General features: G+C 45.2%; 1 protein-coding gene across 1 annotated transcript in view; it reads right to left on the bottom strand.

The window, feature by feature from the left end:
• Window positions 1–6,334: 6,334 nt before the first annotated feature.
• Window positions 6,335–20,466, bottom strand: part of TM9SF2 (transmembrane 9 superfamily member 2) — a 63,786-nt gene continuing 49,654 nt past the window's right edge. The window contains exons 14-17 of the mRNA XM_073569498.1: window positions 11,724–11,875; window positions 10,508–10,619; window positions 7,516–7,687; window positions 6,335–6,964 (exon numbers count right to left, since the gene is read on the bottom strand). Coding sequence (XP_073425599.1) covers window positions 6,897–6,964; window positions 7,516–7,687; window positions 10,508–10,619; window positions 11,724–11,875 — 504 coding nt within the window. The 3' untranslated portion in view covers window positions 6,335–6,896. The remainder of the gene's footprint in view (window positions 6,965–7,515; window positions 7,688–10,507; window positions 10,620–11,723; window positions 11,876–20,466) is intronic.

Raw genomic sequence — 20,466 nt, 5'->3', positions numbered from 1 at the left:
CAAAAACGCATGCAAACGCAGCGTTTTTTGTCATGCGTATGCTGATGTGTATAAAAATCGCTGCGTTTGCATTCTTTTTTTGCATGCATTTCAATTGCGCACGATGCGCTGCGCAAATGTGAAATTAGCCTTATAGAACTAGAGAAGAATTATAGAATCTGCCAACCCACCACCATACTAAAGGTATTTTATATACTAGTCTTAATCCAAGGTGTGCTGGAGTAAGATAGCCATGTTAATAAATTTGGTGTATGTGCAAACATTAAATATTTGCAGTATTTAAAGAGAAACGCTATTGTCAAGTGTGAAGACCTCTGGGCCTCATGGATTGACAGGTGTGGTTGTGTATCACGAGAATTGCAGAGATAGTCAGGGCCCATTTTAAGCTTCCAAAGCCTGTGAAACAGAAGTCCCTGAAGGTGTACATGTGGTGCTGAGGCTATTTCTATTATGTTGGCAAATTGACTCATTGCATTTTCTGACAAGCAAGATCGTTGGCCCATCTCTCCATCTTATCCTTTACTGACCCGTGATCCTATAATTTACTGTTCATGTTGAACTTTGTTGGGGTTTTGTAACATTTTTATATAAAAATAAAATTTAAAAAAACCTATTTGCAGCTGAAATCTCTGCCCCAAAAACTTTGCGTGAAACATGCACTTTGTTTTGCATGCGTATCCATCCCCCATTCATTTGTGAGAAAATAGAATTAGACTTACCGGTAATTCGGTTTCTAGAAACCTTCCACGACAGCATAGGAGGTTGTCTCCACGCCCTAGTACGGGACAGGAAGTACAAAGAGGTTAAAAGGCCACTCCCACCTCCCTCTCAACAGTGACTTATAACTGAACTCCGTAGCAAGGGTTACCTTAAGATTCTCAGAGTTTGTCCAAGAATACAGGGAGGGAAATAGTGCTGTCGTGGAAGGTTTCTAGAAACCAAATTACCGGTAAGTCTAATTCTATTTTCTCTAGCAACCTTCCACGACAGCATAGGAGGCATACCAACCTATACTGCACCTAGGGGGGACAACGGCCTGAAGAATTTTTCAGCCAAAGATTAAATCCCAGTTGGACCAAGGTTCAACCTAGTGTTTAGTAAAGGTATGTAATGAGGACCAAGTTGCAGCCCTGCAGATCCGCTCGGAGGATGCACCTGCCCTCTTAGCCCATGAGACAGAAGTAGACCGTGTTGAATGAGCCCTGATTTCCGTAAGGGGTGTGATGTTCTGTGCTAGATATGTTTCAGAGATGGCCTTCTTGATCCAGTTGGCAATGGTGTTTTTTTGGCACCCTCCTTCCTTTATTTGCACTCGATCGGTTGTGGTGGATTCTATAGGGCTTAGTACAACTCAAGTAGTGAAGGTTTATGTGCCTTACACCAAGCGTATGAAAACATTTCGTTTTTAGGATTGCTGGGTTCTGGCAAAATGAGGGAAGAATTATATTCTGTGACCTAATAAAGTTAGACACGACCTTTGGGAGAAAGGATGGCTCAAGGGAGAGAACTAGAGAATCATTCCTAATGGTTAGGTAGGGGCTCTCTATTTGAAAGAGCCTGGAGCTCCCCTATACGCCTCGCTGAGGTTATTGCTTACAAGGAAGGCTGCTTTACAGGAGAGGAGCTGAGAAGTATAAGATGATAGGGGCTCAAAGGGGGATTGAGTGAGCCCCCTTAAGCACCACATTTAAGTCCCCTGGTGGAATGACAATTTGTTTTTTGGGATGTAGCCTAGTGGCTGATGTCATGAACCTTCTTATGTCCCGGTGGCTGGCTAAGTCACAGTCGAACCTGGAGCTTAAGGCCGAGACTTGTACTTTCCGGGTGCTAGGTTTTAGGCCTAACTCGAGCCCCTTCCGTAAGAAATCCAGGATACGATGGGTCAGGAGGATTCAGCAGGCACCATGATGAAAATCTCTTCCATACTTTGTTGTATATGGCATTGGTGACTGGCTTCCTTGATTTCTAAGGGGTCTCAACCACCGCTTCTGATAGACCCTTGGCCCTCAGGATCTGGGCCTCAGTAACCAGGCCGCTAACTTCATTCCCTGAAGGTTTGGGTGGTGTAGGGGGCCCTGCAGGAGGAGGTCGCCCTCCAAGGGTAAGAGGAGCGGTCCATCTACCTGGAGTCCTGTAATTAAGGAAAACCAGCTCCTCTTCCCAGTGGAGCCACCAAGATGGACGGGGTTCGATCTTCTCGGATCTTTCTCAGGGTTGCGGCAAGGATTGAAATTGGGGGAAAGACCTGCGCCAAATGGACCCACTTATGAGCGAATGCATCTACCCCTTGTGATCTGTCCCTGGGGTACAGGGAGAAGTAGTTTCCTGCTTGATGCTAGCAGATCCACCTCCGGAAGGCCCCACTTGTTCACTAGTTTCTGAAAGATTCTTCCATTCAGACTCCACTCGCCAGGCTGGATACATCTTCTGCTCAGGAAGTCTGCCTGAAGATTGGAGGCCCCTTTAGGCGGACTGCTGTTAGTGAAAGGAGGTGCCTTTCGGCTCAGGAAAGTATTCATCCTGAAAGATTTTTTTAGGCTGGTGTAAATGCATGACCCGTGGCCTGCGATTGCCGGCTGGTCTCCCATTCTGGTCCCGGCCTCAATCTGCTTAGCGGCCGCCACCTGACAAATGCAGTCACGCTCAACCTAGAATGGCCGGTGGCACTAACTTCGTGCCATCTTTGTCGTAGAGCCTGATATGATGATCCTGGACCAGGTGTCTTGCAGCCAGGAGAGCTTCCTCCACTGCTTTCAGCTCCCTGAAATTGGAAGATCTCGTACTCACTTCTTGACTCCATAACCCCTGAAATGGCAGCTGGGATACCACGGCTGTGACCAAGGGGACATGGGACCAGCTGACGCCTCTGCGCAGATTTTTGTGGTCCATCTACCAAGCCAGTGAAGCTTTTACTTTCCCTGGGGTCAGGACTCTCCTGTTTAGGCAATTGTGATCTCTGTTCCAATTTCCCAAGATATGGGACTGGAGGATTCTGGCATGGGCCTGTGCCCCGAGCACCGACTGGATGCAGGACGCCCTCGATCCTAGTACTGACATAGCTGACCAGAGGGTCGAGGACCTCTGCTTTCTGAAGCTCGAGATCTTTGATATTATAGTCACTTGATGATCTTCCAGAAGGAAGGACATGTTTCCTTGAGTCTAAGAGGACTCCCAAAAGCCTTATCTCCTGAGAGGGCTGTATCTGTGGTTTTTTATATTCGGGATGCACCCCAGAGATCGGAGAATATCCAGAGTTTGAGCTACCTGGTTTTCCAGAGTCTGGTAGGAGGTTCCTATTATGAAAACCACAGAACAGAGGAAAAAAAAAACAGGCAGAGATGCTTACCTGTATATACAAGCCTCAATACAAATGCACTATCTGGGTGCAGCGGACCCAAGTAAAATGGCAACTGCACAGGTGCAATAATACCTAATGAAACAGCCAGCCTACAATCAGGGATTGGCCGTGTGTCACACCAGTGCAAAAAAAATACTGCATTTGTATTGAGGCCTGTCTATACAGGTAAGCATCTCTGCCTGTTTTTGTTTTTTAGGAGGTTCCTATTATCAATAGGTCGTCCTGGTAAGGTACAATGCATATACCCTGGCCTCGGACATGGGACACAGCTCCGCTATAGGTTTTGAAAATACTCGTGGGGCAGAGGATATCCCAAAGGGAAGCACTTTCCTGTGGACCCCGACGGACCGCAAACCTTAGATATTTCCTGTGAGCAGGATGAAAAAGGAATGTGAAAATAGGCATCCTTCAGGTCTATGGTTGCCCTCAAGGAATGAGGGACTATCAAGAGAATGGCAGCCTTTACTAACTCCATTTTCCTTTAAGTTTATTATGCTCCCCTGTGGGCTTCTTTACTAGAAATAGCCTGGAATAATGACCCTTTCATGCTCTCCCACAGGGAACTGAGATATGGCGCTTTGATTGCAGGAGGAGTTGAATGCCGGACGTTAGCGTTGCCAAAGTTTCCCGAGACGGTGGGGAGGTGACTCAGACCCCGCAGGGAGGAAGATTCAAATTCTAGGTGGTCGTCCTTGATTACTCTGAGGACTCAGGGGCTGTTGGAGATTAAGTGCCAAGAGTGGAAAAAATTTTGAAAGCCTTCCTCCCACCTGGTCCGAGTCATTGTTCCTGCTGCTGTTGCTGCTGGGGGACTAGGATATTACTGCCTCTCCCCTTAGTATAGCTCCATCCCTTCCCTTTTGGCTGGGATGATTGGTTCTGGGGGGCTCGAGAAAACCGCTTCCTTGGGGTCTTTTGCTCCTTTTCCAAGGATTTCATCCAGAGCTGGGCCAAAGACGTGTACACCTTTGAAGGGGATGGAATAGGCTTAACCCTGAAGGTAATATCCCCGCTCCATGTTTTAAGCCAGAGGGCTTGCCCGGCAGAATTAGACAGATTACTATAGATGCGTCCGCCAGGAAGCCTGTACCTCTGTAGTAAGGGAACTGAGTCAAGAAGCTCACCCCCTGAGCCTGAGAACTATGATTTTCTAGCTCCTCTATCCACTGGAAGAGGGATCTAGAAACACACGTGGAAGCAATTCCCGATTTTAAGGCAGAGGTCTTCCAGACTTTTCTGAGAAGGCTCTCTATTTTAAGGTCCCTCAGACCTTAAGCTGGGATGCATCGTCAAAATGGAAGAACTGTCTTTTTTACGACTCCTGCCACTTGAATATCCACTTTCGGAATTGATTGGGTCTCAAGCTGCCTAGCAGCCGCCATCTGACAAATGCAGTCACACTCAGCCTAGAATGGCAGGCGGCTTTTTGAAAGACTGACCCGTGACCTGCATTTGTATGCATCACCCCCAGAGGGAACCTATGTTTAAGTTCTGATGGAGTGGAATAGTTGTCTGTTTGGCTACCTCCAAACATTTACCAGGGATTGCTGGTCTCCCATTCTGGTCCCAGCCCAGCTTCAAGTTGCTTATTGGCCGACACCTGATGGGAGCAGCACTAACCAGCTCCTCCACCTACTCCGAAGAAAAAAAGATATCTTCTGGCTTCAGAGGTTCTAGGGGCTCTCGACTCCTCTCAACACTCAGATCATAAGTCGTCTGAAAAAAATGTTGTTTTTTTTTGAGGGAGATGAGCCCGCAGGTGAAGGAGGTGGAGGAGGGGAGAACCTTGGAGGATAGGTGGCAGCCCACCTGAGCACAGGGAAAACATACACACTCCTTGCAGATGTCATCCACCCATGCTGCAAAGCACCAGTGCTTTGCGCTCTGACCACTCTGTCTGTGCATGCCTGACAATTCCCCCCCCCCCCATGCTGTGGGGAGTTTTATGTTACGTACGGCGCATTTAACAGACTTTTTGGTGGTATTGGTGCCTTTATGGGAGGACTTGTCTCCCTACAAGAGAAGAGAGAAGTATTTTGATGAACTTAGACCCCTATACCCAGGACGGCACCAATAGGACCCACCCCAATAGACACTTACTGTGGCAGCGCTGGGCTCTGCAGATGCAGGGCTGGAAGAACTATGCTGACAGGGGATTCGTCTTACCTGTCGGCATCTTCCGGCGGGTTTGTAAGAGGTTAAAAACCCGCCCTCAGCGCTTCTTTCAATTTTCCCCCTCCCCCCAGGGTCCAGAGCAGGCACAGTCGTTTCTGGCGAGCTCTGCACGCTGTCAGCTATCTGGGGGCTCGCCATAAGCCGGACCGGAAGTCACCTGCGCTCCAGGGTGGAACGCATACCTCGGAAGTGTGCCACTTCCGGGACGCCGACAGCCATGCGTGCAGGAGGAGGAGACCGGAGAGCTGCGGGCCTCCGGTCGGGGATCACTGCCCCGCTTTACCCCCCGAGGGAGCGCAGGTGGGCCAGGAAGGTCCCGAATTCAAAGAAGACGGGAGCAGCAAGGAGGAGGCAAGGCAGAGCCACCGACCACCACTGCCCGGCCATTTAGAAATCCGTCAGGTACACTGCAGCGGCCGGCCACGCAGCATACCTCTAACCTCTCCATGCCCCATGGAGGACAGGAAAGACAATGGTGAGAGGGAGGTGGGAGGGGCCTTTTAACCTCTTTGTACTTCCTGTCCCTAGGGCGTGGAGACAACCTCCTATGCTGTCGTGGAAGGTTGCTAGAGAAAAACGCTGAAAGTTGTGACATGCAGCAGAGTGAGATTTCAGAAATCTCCTTCCTTTTGGTGGTAATGTAAAACACAGATTTTCCGGCTACAAAAACGTAACACGTGCAGGTACACTGTGTGTTATTAATTCTCAGTTGTACAAGTACTTGTCAACACATGGCCAGTTCACGTAAATCCATCCCTATCCGGAGTGGCTTACTGCCAAGATACCACAAGGGCAAACGGCTCCATTTTTAATCTGTTTATTAAGATTATAAATTTAAAAATCCAGAGACTTGGAGGCACATAGTTTTATAGTCTTCAATCACTAAAGGGAATATAAACATCAAAATAAAACCAAAGTCAGGACATTTCACCCAGTATAAAAAAATGAGATTCAACCAGAATTAAAAGGAATACGTTATAGAAAACAAATCACATTTTATCTGCTCGTTTGCATTGAAGAATAAGTCATCCCACCTAGATTCTAAAAGCAAAGGTAGTATTTACAGGCATCTCTTATTAATAGTTGTGATATCCGTGTAGTACATACAGCTCCTCTCTGCGGACGTTAGCACGATCGAACTCCATACAGTATAATTATATTTACATAAGCATACATGTGTCTGCCGCTTCTTCAGGTAGAACATTGCAATGGAAAGCTTCAGGAAAATAAGAAAGACTGAAAGAAAATGCATTCGTGGACTGGATTCTGCCTTCCCATAAATAGAGGACAATACTGTAAAGTAAAGAGGTCTTCATTCCTACTAAAAATCACTTTTCAGCACATTCTTCACCGAGGGGCATTTTCAGTCCACTTTAACAACACTGTAAATCTTTGTCACAAACCAGAAACAGGCAAAGAAGCCGATTGTTCCTAAAATAAAAAAAAAAAATATCTGTTAAAATAAAGATCTAACATTCTGAATAAGCAATCCATAGTTGCCATGCAAGTGTACGCTGTCTATGGATGTTGGGCATGGTCTGTCTACATATACGTATTGCAGGTTCTCCGGTGAGTACAAGTGCGGGAGGAGAGCCTGGAAGCCTTCTACAGTAGTAATGGCACATAATTATATTCCAAACATCTATTAAAAAATACAGTGACCAACTTCTATAAAGCAGATGTTTAACCAGACTATGCTGGCAGAGGTAACGTCATCATAGGAAGGCGATAGGTCAACTCTCAGCCAAAACAGAGCAAAATTATAAAAGGAATAAAAACATACAAACAGAAGATTGTGTCTGGTGTATCCAGGAGGAGACACCCTCAGTGCCCCCTTCGGCCATGACCGGCAATTTTCTTACATATCTCCCTATATCCCCACAGAAGCTGCATCTGAACTCTATGACGGTAATGCTAAGTGGAGGATTCCAGAAAACAGTAGCTCTGTGTACTGTATATTAAACTGTACAAAATAAACTTACCAGTGAAAAGGAAGAAGATCAAAACCATGATCATAGTGTAGCCAAAGTACAAAATAGTGCTAGCTGTCCCCGTAATTTGTAACTTGGAGTAAAAGTAATGAATTGCATATATGAGAAAATAAACTGCAGTAAAGCCACTTGTGAGGAATGAACGCCACTGCCAATGGTAGTCCTAGGTGAAAAAAAAAACAAAAAAAACAACTTGTCAGTTCATTTATCATTCACAGCCAACCACCAGCAACAATCCACTGGCATCCATCACCCTTGGGAATGGTACGCTGTAGTCTATTACATGGAAGTACAGGGTCTTACAGACAAAATTTTAATAGGATTGTCTCTAAGAAATCACCCTTTCCAATTGTTCATTTCAGTCTGGGGTCCTCTGCTGAGACCCAAACCCCCCCATAAGCAAACATATAAAGCTGCAAACAAGGCATGGCTGTCAGTCTGGCATACTGTGACAGCTGCGAATTACATTGTGACTTCTCCTTTCATATTAACCCCTTAATGACCGCCAATACGTCTTTTTACTGACCTGAGATATAGGAGAATAGCCTCCCCATACAGGTGACAATCCAGCAGCTGTCGGCTGTACACTATAGCCGACAACCTGCTGCATCAGCCACGATCAGTGTTGGCACCGTCCATATCTGTTTAACCCCTCAGATGCTGCTGTCAGTAATGACTATATCCTATAAATGGTTAACAGAGTGTGGGAGCTTCCTTTTTAACCCCAATGGCATGCTGAGATCATGATTGTGTGGTCCTCATGCTTGCCATGGCAATTCAAGGCCAAATAGCGGCCTCAGAGTCTGCCGGTTATAGTGAACTGTTCAGAAGTTAGTGACATTTCTTCATTCCTGTTATGCTGCTTTTCATAAATTCCTGAAAATCACCTGAAGGGATGTACCTGACAGCAGTTTTCAATATGTTGAGGGGGTGGAGTCTTTACAATGGTATAACCTTTTTTTTTTTTTTTTTTTTTTTTTTTTGGGGGGGGGGGGGTCCATATATCTAGGACCCCAAAAGTCACTTCAAACCTGGATAACTTCCTAAAATTAGTTTTGTTACTTTCCTTGAAAAAAAAATGACTGCTACATTTATAAGCTTCCTAAAATGCTAACTATATAAGATTACATCAGCACCATTTGTAAAATGTTAAGTAAACATGAGGAAAATCTTATTTATAAATGTTTTTCTGTGGTATGACTGGATTAAGGGGATAAATAATTTAAGTTTGAAAATTAAATTTTTTTACATGTCTAATTTTTTTTAATATTTTTTATAAATAAAACACAAAACATATCGGCCTAAATATACTATTATCATAAATGTAGTGTCACAAAAAAAAAAAAAAAAAACTATTTCAAGATAACTGGGATTTGTTGAGGCGTTCCATAGTTATTACCATATAAAGTGACACTGGTCAGATTTAAAAAATTTGGCCCGGCCACTAAGGGGTTAAAAATGATGGCTGCCCTCAACAATCTATCTATGCCTTATTGTGTCTGTAACCGAAATCGCGGGCCACTGATTGGTCGCGGCCGCCAGGCTCCCGCCAGGCCGCGACCAATCAGCGGCAGGCGCAGGCCTTAATCTGTAAAAAAGGGAATTAAAATAAAAAAAAGTTATTCTCACCTTCTAACGGCCTCCTGTCTTCTTTCCACGCGCCCGGCCTCGTGTTCCCAGTAATGCTTTGCTGCTTAGACCGCTGATAACGTCACTCTCGCGAGAGCGAGAAAGACCACCATCACTCTCGCGAGAGCGAGACAGAAGACCGACGTCATCAGCGGTCTAAGCCGCAAAGCATTACTGGGAACGCGAGGTCGGGCGCGTGGAATGAAGACAGGAGACCGTCGGAAAGGTGAGAATAATTTTTTTTTAATTTTTAATATTTTTGTACAGTGCCGTGGCACTGATTGGTCGCGGCTACAGGGCCGCGACACTGATTGGTCGCGGCTACACGGAAAGGGGGGTGAGGGGACCATGCATACCAGGATTGGGGGGGTGAGGGGACCATGCATACATACCAGGATTGGGGGGTGAGGGGACCATGCATACATACCAGGATTGGGGGGGTGAGGGGACCATGCATACATACCAGGATTGGGGGGGTGAGGGGACCATGCATACATACCAGGATTGGGGGGGTGAGGGGACCATGCATACATACCAGGATTGGGGGGGTGAGGGGACCATGCATACATACCAGGATTGGGGGGGTGAGGGGACCATGCATACCAGGATTGGGGGGGGTGAGGGGACCATGCATACCAGGATTGGGGGGGGTGAGGGGACCATGCATACCAGGATTGGGGGGGGTGAGGGGACCATGCATACCAGGATTGGGGGGGGTGAGGGGACCATGCATACCAGGATTGGGGGGGGGTGAGGGGACCATGCATACCAGGATTGGGGGGTGAGGGGACCATGCATACCAGGATTGGGGGGTGAGGGGGACCATGCATACCAGGATTGGGGGGTGAGGGGGACCATGCATACCAGGATTGGGGGGTGAGGGGACCATGCATACCAGGATTGGGGGGTGAGGGGACCATGCATACCAGGATTGGGGGGTATGCATACCAGGATTGAGGGGTGAGGGGACCATGCATACCAGGAAAGAGGGGTGAGGGGACCATGCATACCAGGATTGGGGGGTGAGAGGACCATGCATTCCAGGATAGGGGGTTGAGGGGTAGCATGCATATCAGGATTGGGGTGAGAGAACCATACATATCAGGATTGGGGGGGTGCATTATTGCATTATTATTAAATCTTCAAAAATAAACTGCATATATATCCTAGAATACCCGATGCGTTAGAATCGGGCCACCATCTAGTAAAAGATAACTGGGGTTTCTGGAGAGGGACTGCACTTTCAAAAAGGTCTTCAATGTTAAATCCCTCCAATAGTCAAATACTGACATGACCATACCCACAATACGAGAGCATTTGTCAGCTATATAACCATTAAACAGTATAATCCTACCTCCGCACACAGATGGAAATAGCAGAGCAATATTGTGGCTTCTGAGCATGTAATAACTAAAATAATGAATACGAGAAACAGGAACCCAAACATGTAATACATCTGATGAGACCTAGGAGAGAAAAAAAAAAAAATATGGAGATTACAAAAACATACCGTAATTATGGAACAAAACCTGCCTCCGACTCTGCATATACCATGTCGTAGTGATGAACGAGCACGCTCGTGTGCTAAGAGTATTTTCAGTGTGCATGAATGCTATGTTCGAGTCACTGCGGCTCCATGTCTCGCAGCGGCTAGGCGATCCCGAACAACCACAAGACATGCAGCCACGGTGACTCGAACATAGTATCCGTGCTTGGATGGCACCTTATCAGAGCACGCTCGCTCACCCCTAACGATGTGGAAAGGGTTACCAGATTATTCTAGAATTTCAGTTGTAAGGGCAAGTCTCCGTGTGGTGGAAATGCTCACAGTTGTAGAACTTACCGCAGAGCTGCATGCGTTACATGGTGCTGCAGACTGTGCTGTGTACTGCAGCATGCGAGACTTTCTGCACAGTAAATGTAAATGTCCACAGCACGAGATTTGCAAGATAGCATCTACTTGCTTTGTACTGTATTTAATCTATTGTGTATTTCACATGCACAAGTCCACCGCAAACCCACCCCGTGTAAACTCGTCCTTAAATAAAGGACGTTTGAAGAGAGGAAATATGGCAAAATATAAAATGAGAAGTCCTCTTTTATATAAAAGAATTCTTTTTGATAAATATTCTCTCCTCCTTTAGACTAAAGCTCTATTTAGTTGTACACATCACACTCCTTACACTAATAAGGAAAATACTACATTTACATCATCAGTAGTATGTCTTGATTGTTCAGTGCATAAGTAACCTAATAAGTGAAGAAGCCACAGGAATGTTAAAGGATAAGAATAGGTACTCCGGTACCTGCCACGAATCTGCAATTTCTCTGCGGGTGACTGTGCGTTTAATGACCTTATCGTGCTTAAGTCATGGTTTTAAAGTAAGGTCTCTATGTAAAAGACATGTTTCCCTTCGTAACCAATTCATGACCCAATGCAGTCGCCCAAGCGTACTTTCTTCACTCACATCTGAGTGGAATAGAAATGTGCACATATAACAGCAGAGGCCCTGTAATGATTTGTCAAGGACATAAACACAATTTAAAAAAAAAAAAAAAAATCAGCTCACCAGATACTATTAAGAATGAAGAAAAGTTGTATGAAGATGCACCCGAAGGGCAAAATTCCTCCCATAATGATGCCAGGTAATGGCTTTGTGTAGAAGGACTGCTCAGGAATCTGGCGAGGAATCTGATTGGTGCGGACTGGGTGTTCAATAGCCTAAAAGGAAAGAAGAAAAAGTAAATGCATCGTTACAGGGCCATTTCTCACCGCCATTCTATTTGCAAGCTTTTTCCTCTGGCACTCATGCTGACTAATGGTGGCAAATAACTACTGTAGACATCAAATAGCAATCCCAATATGAAAAAGGGACAGAAACACTGCACCCATCAAAGCCAGGCGTTAAAAATCTATCTGAACCAAGGTGGCAGACCTTACTCCCCTGCTGGTTACAAATGACTGCAATTAAATTTACATCTTAATTTCAATTGTTAAGAAAGGGTTAGATCCAGATAAGTTACAGATGGGACAGTGTCTATCAAAAGCAAGATCATAAGTGGGTTTGTGTTTAATGTATGTGCGGCTGTAATGCATGTTAGGAGACTGTTGTCCTAACCCTAGAAAAAGGGACATGTGGCATCAAACGCTTATTTATGAAAATAGCTGACAACGAACACGAGCTCCGGTTTATGATGAGAAGTGATAAAATCTGTTGGTCCTGGTAGTCAATTTAGATCAATTTGGCAGTAATTTGTTCCTCAATCATGGAGACCACACAATCAGATGTATCCTGCTGGCACCAAGGGCAGAAAATCTAATCCTTCTTGATTATGGATAACAGATTCTCTGCTTGTGGATGCCAAACATGTGCGCTCATTCGAGATGGTGAAAGCCTTGTCCTACCTAAAATGTTTTAATGCCCAAGTCCCTTGTTAAGGATTGCCATTGAGATATTATACTTCATTCATTGGTAACATTTACATATAATGGTATCTGCTGTTTCAGGTGTTTTCAGACTCAGCTCAGGTATGTACAGTGGGGAAAAGCATTTGACACAGCCGATTTTGCAAGTTCTCCAAACTACAAAGAATGGAGAGGTCTGTAATATTTATCATAGGTATACTTCTACTGTGAGAAACACAATCTTGCAAATAAAAATCCAGAAGATCACATTGTATAATTACATAATTAATTAGCATTTTATTACATGAAATAAGTATTTGAAAAAATAGAAAAACAAAACTTAAAAGCTTGAACACACTGCAGCAGGGATTTTGGCCCACTCCTTCATACAGATCTTCTCCTGATCATTCAGGATAAGGGCTGTTGGGAAACATTGTGTTTCAGCTCCCTCCAAAGATTTTCTACTTGGTTCAGGTCTGGAGACTGGATAGGCCACTCCAAGACATTGAAATGCTTCTTACAAAGCTACTCCTTAGTTCCTCTTGCTGCGTGTTTCGGGTCATTGTCATGCTGAGCGAAAGAGGTTGCTGGCCAAAGTCTCACAATAAAGACCCCCATTCATCCTCCCTTCAATACAGTGTAGTCCTCCTGTCCCCTTTTGCAGAAAAGCACCCCCCCCAAACTATGATGTTTCCCCCATCATGCGTCACAGTTGGGATGGTGTTCTTGGGGTTGTACTCGTTCTCCTCCTTCCTTTAAACACAGCGAGTGGAGTTGATACCAACAAGTTCTATTTTGGTTTCATCTGACCACATGACATCCTATGCATCCTCTGGATCATCCACATGGTCATTGGCAAACTTCAAACGGGCCTGGACATGTGCTGGCGTGAGTAGGGGAATCTTGTGTGCCCTGAAGGATTTTAATCCATGACAGCATAGCATGTTACTAACGGTAATGTCTGAGACTGTGGTCCCTTTCTCAGTATCAAAATTACCCCACAAAGCAAAATCTTGCATGGAGCCCCAGACCGAAAAAGACTGACAGTCATCTTGTGTTTCTTCCATTTTCTATCAATTTTGCCATCAGTTGTTGCCTTCTCACCAATCTTCTTGCCTATTGTCCTGTAGCCCATCTAATCCTTGCGCAGGTCTACAATTTTGTCCCTGGTGTCCTTAGATAACGCTTTGCTCTTGGACATGGTGGAGCGGTTGGAGTGTGATTGTGTTGACAGGTGTCTTTAATACAGGTAACGAGTTCAAACAGGTGCAATTAATACAGGTAATGAGTGGAGAGGAGAGCTTCTTAAGAAAAAACCTAACAGGTCTGAGACAGAATTCTTGCTGCTTGGTAGGTGATTAAATAATTAAATTGCATTTTATTTCATAAAATATTTAATATTCATACAATGTGATTATGTTTTTTAATTTTAGATTCTGTCACGCACAGTTGAAGTGTACCTACGATAAAAATTACAAACCTTTTCAATCTTTGCAGGTAGAAAAACTTCCAAAATCAGAATTGTATCAAACACATTTTCCCCACTGTATGTGAGCTATATCATTTCTGACAGTGATATATGTATTGCATTCTGTAGTTATTAGCAGTTTTTCCAGAGCAGGCGAAGACTAGCTGATAGGATACACTGCCTTCCTCTCTTTCTGCATCTCACATTCCCATCTCCATAGACTTGAGAGGCAGCGGTAACTTGATCCCTCATTGCGCTAATAATTCCCCTTTTATATTTAGGTCTGTGAAGATGGATTTTAGAAGTCAACTGAAAGTGATTAATGAAGTAGGAGTCTGATAAGAGGAGAAAAAGGCATTCTGCAAGGTGTAAAAAAGTCTTAAAGACTAAAAAACTACTGCACGTGACAGTCAACGTATAAACAATACTTGAGACGACTGTCATTTAAAGGTCACCCAAATTACTTTAGTGTGATGTGACACTGCAGTCTCGTTGGTTTTTGGAAGCACATCCCAATCCATATGCTGTAAAGTACAAGCATCTGAAGAACAGGTGGGTACTGTGGAGGGATCTACCTTCATTAAAAGCTTTTATTGAATTACATGGAGTATTTTAGTTCTGAATGACCTCATATGTGGCTATACATTCATCATTATGTGCATGTTTAAGTTATCAGAGAGGAAATTTGATAGTTACAGACTAAGGACGTGCGATACATTTTTCTGCTAATTTAAGGCCCCGTTACACGCTTCAATGTCCCAGCGATCCCACGTGGATGGGATCGCTGGGACATAGCTAGCTGATAGCTAGTGAGCTGTCACATAGGCAGACTTGCCAGCGATGAGGACCAGCGAGCACGCTGGTATCCAGGGTAAACAGCGGGTAACTAAGCGCCGCGCGGCTCTTAGTTACCCGCTGTTTACCCTGGATACCAGCTCCCAGCATCTGCCGTATGGTACTGGGAGCTCGCTGATCATCGGTCTCTCGCTATCACACGCAGCGATGTGTGCTGCCCAGCGGGAGACCAACGATAGATTTATGGCCCAGACCATTAAGGTACTGTCACACACAGCGATATCACTAGCAATATTGCTATAACTTGTGACGTTACAGCGATATTGCTAGCGATATCGCTGTGTGTGATACTTACCTACAACCCGCTCCCCCGCTGGTTATCGCTGATCGCGCGCGAACGTCCTGGACTGTTTCTCGTCGTCAGCTTCCTGCGGCGCTTCATGTGGAGAGACGAGCGTGGAGCCGGGCGGGAGGACGCAGGATCGCCTACTGTGACAGGTAAGTAGCGACACCCGACCCCAGCGATGTCGCTGGTGAGATCTGCCTGTGTGGCAGCTCACTAGCGACCACTTAGCGATGTACCAGCGATCCTGACCGCGTCATATCGCTGGTCGGGATCGCTGGTACATCGCTAAGTGTGAGAGTACCTTTAGGCAACGATTACGATAAGCCAACTGATCGTTGATACGTGTCACACGCAACGATGTCGTTTCAACATCACTGCAACGTCACCAAACTGGTGACGTTGCAACAATATCGTTCACAATATTGTTGCGCGTAATGGGGCCTTTAGTTAGTCAAGCAATAGGATTGTAGGATTAACTCTGTTATAAAGGGAAAAAAAAACAAAAACCAATGCCCATTGATTTACCTGCAATTAGGTTGCAACAATAGGGACCTTGATAAAAAGGGGAGCCCAATTCTATAGTTGCCTTGTGCAATAAATGGCTTTTTAAAAAAACAGAACCTCATTTGTGAGAAGTACTGTAACTAGTCTAGCAAACAAGGGGCCGCAGTATGCAGCAATAAGTGGTCCTTTGTTTCTAACTGATCATTGAATAAGATGGTCTGTTCAACACAGCAGTAAAGATCTAGATCAGACCTGGGCAAAGACCGAGACACCAAAGAGCTGAAACAGTGGCACATGGGCCGCAGTGCCCTACCCTGGCGCTCGTTACCATCCTCGAGATGTAAGCAGTGGTGAATACATTCGTAAAGGAGGGGCTGCCAGCTCCTTCCACCAATCAGCGTAATAGACAGTTGACGTAGTGATGTCATTTCATCACGTCAGCTGTGCGCTGCGGAGAGTCCGTGCAATGGGGGGAGGGGGACAGGAGCAAGGTGAGAATGTGGTGGTTTGTTTTTCTTCATGTGCATGGGATAGGAGGCTGCTATGTGGGGGCTCACACTGCATATGGAAAGCTATGTGGGGCTCACACTATATATAGGGGCATGTCAACATAGAATAATTCTGTTCAATATTAACCCCTTTCTGTCATGTGACGTACTATCCCGTCCATGTGCCCTGGGACTTAATTCCCAGGGACGGGATAGTACGTCACAGCGATCAGCGGCGCCCACGTGGTGAGTGCCGCTGATCACGGCCGGGTGTCAGCTGATTATCACAGCTGACACCCGACACGTTAACCCATTGCACACCGCAATCAAACACGATCGCGGTGTACCGGGGGTTAAAGGGAAGCATCGGCAGGGAGGGGGTTCCCTTTGTGCTTCCCTGATCCCCCCACAGCAGCGCAATGTGCAGTGCTGCTGCGGGGGGCTCCATCCCTGCAGGTCCCCGAAATCCAAGATGGCGACGGGGACCTTCAGGGGCCTGCAGGGAGCTGGCTTCCTCAGTGCCTACAAAGCGCAGGCATGAGGAAAGCCTGTGCAGTGCCTGTGACAGATAAGCGATCTGTCACATGACAGGTGTGTCCCCCCTGGGACAATGTAATAAAGTTAAAAAAAAAAAAAAAAAAGGTGTAAAAATAAATCGCTAAATTAAAAAAAAAAAAATTCCCTAATAAATTAATTTTTTGGAAATAAAAAAAAAAAAAAAAATAATAAAAAGTACTCATATTTGGTATCGCCGCGTCCGTAACGACCCGCCCTATAAAACTGTCCCACTAGTTAACCCCTTTAGCGAACCCCTTAAAAAATAAAACTAAGCAAAAAATAATGATTTATTATCATAACGCCAAACACAAAGTGCAATAACGCGCGATCAAAAAGACGCATATAAATATCCATGGTACCGCTGAAAATGTCATCTTGTCCCGGAAAAAACGAGCCGCCATACAGCATCATCAGCAAAAAAAATTAAAAAGTTATAGCTCGCAGAATAAAGCGATGCAAAAATAATTTTTTATATAAAATTGTTTTCATTGCATAAAAGCTCCAAAACATAAACGACCTAAATGAGGTGTCGCTGTAACCATAATGACCCGAAGAATAAAACCGCCTTATCAATTTTACCGCAGGCGGAACGGTGTAAACGCACCCCCCCAAAAGAAATTCATTAAACGTTGGTTTTTGTTCATTCTGCGTCCCAAAAAATCGGAATAAAAAGAGATCAAAAGATGTCACGTGCCCGAAAATGATACCAATAAAAACATATGGGGTATCAGCGTACTCAGGACAAATTGCACAATAACTTTTAGGGTCCTGTTACCCTTGGAAAAATAAAAATTGGGGGTGAAAAGATCATTTTTGTGGAAAAAAATATGATTTTTTTAATTGTACCGCTGTACGTTATAAACTTCTGTGAAGCCCTTGTGGGTTCAAAGTTCTCACCACAAATCTAGACAAGTTCCTTGGGGGGCGTCTAGTTTCCAAAATGGGGTCACTTGATGGGGGTTTCCACTGTTTAGGTACATCAGGGGCTCTCCAAACATGACATGGCGTCCGATCTGAATTGCAGCCAATTTTGCATTGAAAAAGTCAAACGGCGCTCCTTCTCTTCTGAGCTCAGCCATGCGTCGAAATAGTGGTTTCCCCCCCACATATCAGGTATCAGCGTACTCAGGACAAACTGCACAATAACTTTTGCAGTCCAATTTCTCCTGTTACCCTTGGTAAAATAAAAAAAAATTGAATCTGAAGTATTTTTTTGTGAAAAAAAGTTAAATGTTCATTTTTTTAAATATTCAAAAAATTCCTGTGACGCACCTGAAGGGTTAATAAACTTCTTGAATGTGGTTTTGAGCACCTTAAGGGGTGCAGTTTTTAGAATGGTGTCACTTTTTGGTATTTTCTATCATATAGACCCCTCAAAGTGGCTTCAAATGTGATGTGGTCCGTAAAAATAAAATGGTGTTGCAAAAATGAGAAATCGCTGGTCAACTTTTAACCCTTATAACTTCCTAACAAAAAAAAATTTGGGTTCCAAAATAATGCTGATGTAAAGTAAAGTAAACATGTGGTAAATGTTACTTAAGTTTTTTGTGTGCCATATCTCTGATTAAAGGGCATAAAAATTCAAATTTGGAAAATTGCGAAATTTTCAAAATTTGCGCCAAATTTCCGTTTTTTTTTTTTTTTTTCAAAAATAAACTTAAGTTATTTGAATGAAATTTTACCACTAACATGAAGTACAATATGTCACGAGAAAACAATGTCAGAATTACCGGGATCCATGGAAGCGTTCCAGAGTTATTACCTCATAAAGGGACAGTGGTCAGAATTGTAAAAATTGGCCCGGTCATGAACGTGCAAACCACCCTTGGGGGTTAGGGGGTTAAGGGGTTAAGTGATGCAATAAAAAATAATTTTAATTACTATGTAATTAAATTCAGCCTATTGGTTCGGCCCTCCACAACAGAGAATGAGAGAATTAATTAATTGCCCACCCCTGATCTACATAATTGTACATTGGCACTATAAAAAAAAGTGTGTTTAATATTTAGTTTTTAATTTTAAAAACTACTGAGGCCTTTCTTAGAATCCAATATAACACACACGAGAAGTACAAGGGTTGGAACCATGAACTTTGCTTGTATGCCTGCATACTTTATTGCTTCACATAGTGAGACAAGAGTGAAGCAAAGGATTACAGCTTAAAGAGGTCCTGTCAAATACTTGCTTCAGAATTGTTATTTTAGGGGAATATATCTTCTGAGAACTCCTCCTAGAAATGTATGAATACAGTGAAAACTGGGTGTTATGTGTCTTGTCAAAACAGTCTCCCTGCACAAATACTGTCAAGCATTAATTGGACAGTGTTAGGGCTTTTTCATACATTAGATTTTTTTCCACAAGTTTGCTCTGTTGAAAAAACGCAGCTACAGAAACTACACCTTGAGACAACCTTTTTCACAAAGGAACAGCACAATGCAGAGCTGTAAGTGTACAGGCTCCACAATGTCAGATACAATAATTAGCAACAAAAACAAAATAAATATTTTTTTAAACCCCTTCCTGACATCTGACGTACCACCCCGTCCAGGTGCCCTGGGCCCGTGGACGGGATAGTACGTCATAGCGGTCAGCTGTGCTCACAGGTGAGCGCAGCTGATCGCGGCTGACTATCACAGCTGGCACTATGTGCCAGGAGCGGTCCACAGACTGCTCCCGGCACATTAACCCCTGGCACACTGCGATCTAACATGCATGCTTCCTTGAGACCCACAGAACAATGCGAGCACATTGCCCCTGCAGGCCCCCAGATCTAAAATGGCCGCGGGGGCCTTCAGGGTCCTGCAGAGAGGTGGCTTCTCAGTGTCTGCTAAGAGCAGGTGCTGAGAAGCGCTGAAATCTCATCCCTCGAGATCTCAGTCCCGAGATCACCATCAGCGCATGCGCCGTCCGCCATATTGCCGTAGCCAGCCAATACAGAGGGAACCGAGAGGGAGCCCCGGGGCTCTGGTCTGTCGCAAAATGTCGGCAGAGCCCCGGGATGGGAACCGGAGACACCGCTGGGCACGTGGTGACACGGCTGGGCACCCGGAGACACCCACAGCGCCGACGGACACCCGGACACCCCTGCGGCCTTCACCGGATAAGGTATACCCTCTTTGTAAGACGCACCTCCTGCTGCTGCGCGCCGACCCGGAAGTGACGTCACACACGGGGTCACTTCCGGGGTATGTGTGACGACTTCCGGTCATGGCGGCCCCCACTCAGCTGCAGGCGTGTGGAGCTCGCCAGCGCTTGCTGTGCCTGCCCCAGGACCCGAGGAGGAGGAGGAGGAAAATGAAAAAACTGCGCTGAGGGCGGGGTTAACCCCTTATTAACCCGCCGGAAGACGCCGACAAGTAAGGCGAAATCCCCTGTCAGCATGGACTGTTCTTCCTGCCCTGCGTCTGCAGAGCCCAGCGCTGCCCCAGCCACAGTAAGTGTACCTGGGGTGGGTCCTAGTGGTGCGGTCCCGGGATAGAGGTCCTCAAAAAATACTTCTCCCTTTTTTATAGGGAGAAAAGTCTGCCAACAAAAGCCCCAATACCTCCAGCAAGCCGGCTAAAACAGGATTTTTGGGTTGCTTATCGTAAAATCTGTTTCTCGGAGTCTTCATTGGGGGACACAGAGACCATGGGTGTATGCTGCTGCCACTAGGAGGCTGACACTATGCACAAAAAAAAGGTTAGCTGCTCCTCCGCAGTGTACACCCCACCGACCGGCAGGGAATTCCTCAGTTAGTGAGAAAGCA

Source organism: Dendrobates tinctorius, unplaced genomic scaffold (genome assembly GCF_039654945.1).
Source record: "Dendrobates tinctorius isolate UK_male_01 unplaced genomic scaffold, ASM3965494v1 ptg000026l, whole genome shotgun sequence".
NCBI classification, from domain to species: domain Eukaryota; kingdom Metazoa; phylum Chordata; class Amphibia; order Anura; family Dendrobatidae; genus Dendrobates; species Dendrobates tinctorius.
The sequence above is the reverse complement of the archived record's forward strand: the minus strand, read 5'-3'. Positions and strand labels throughout refer to the sequence as shown.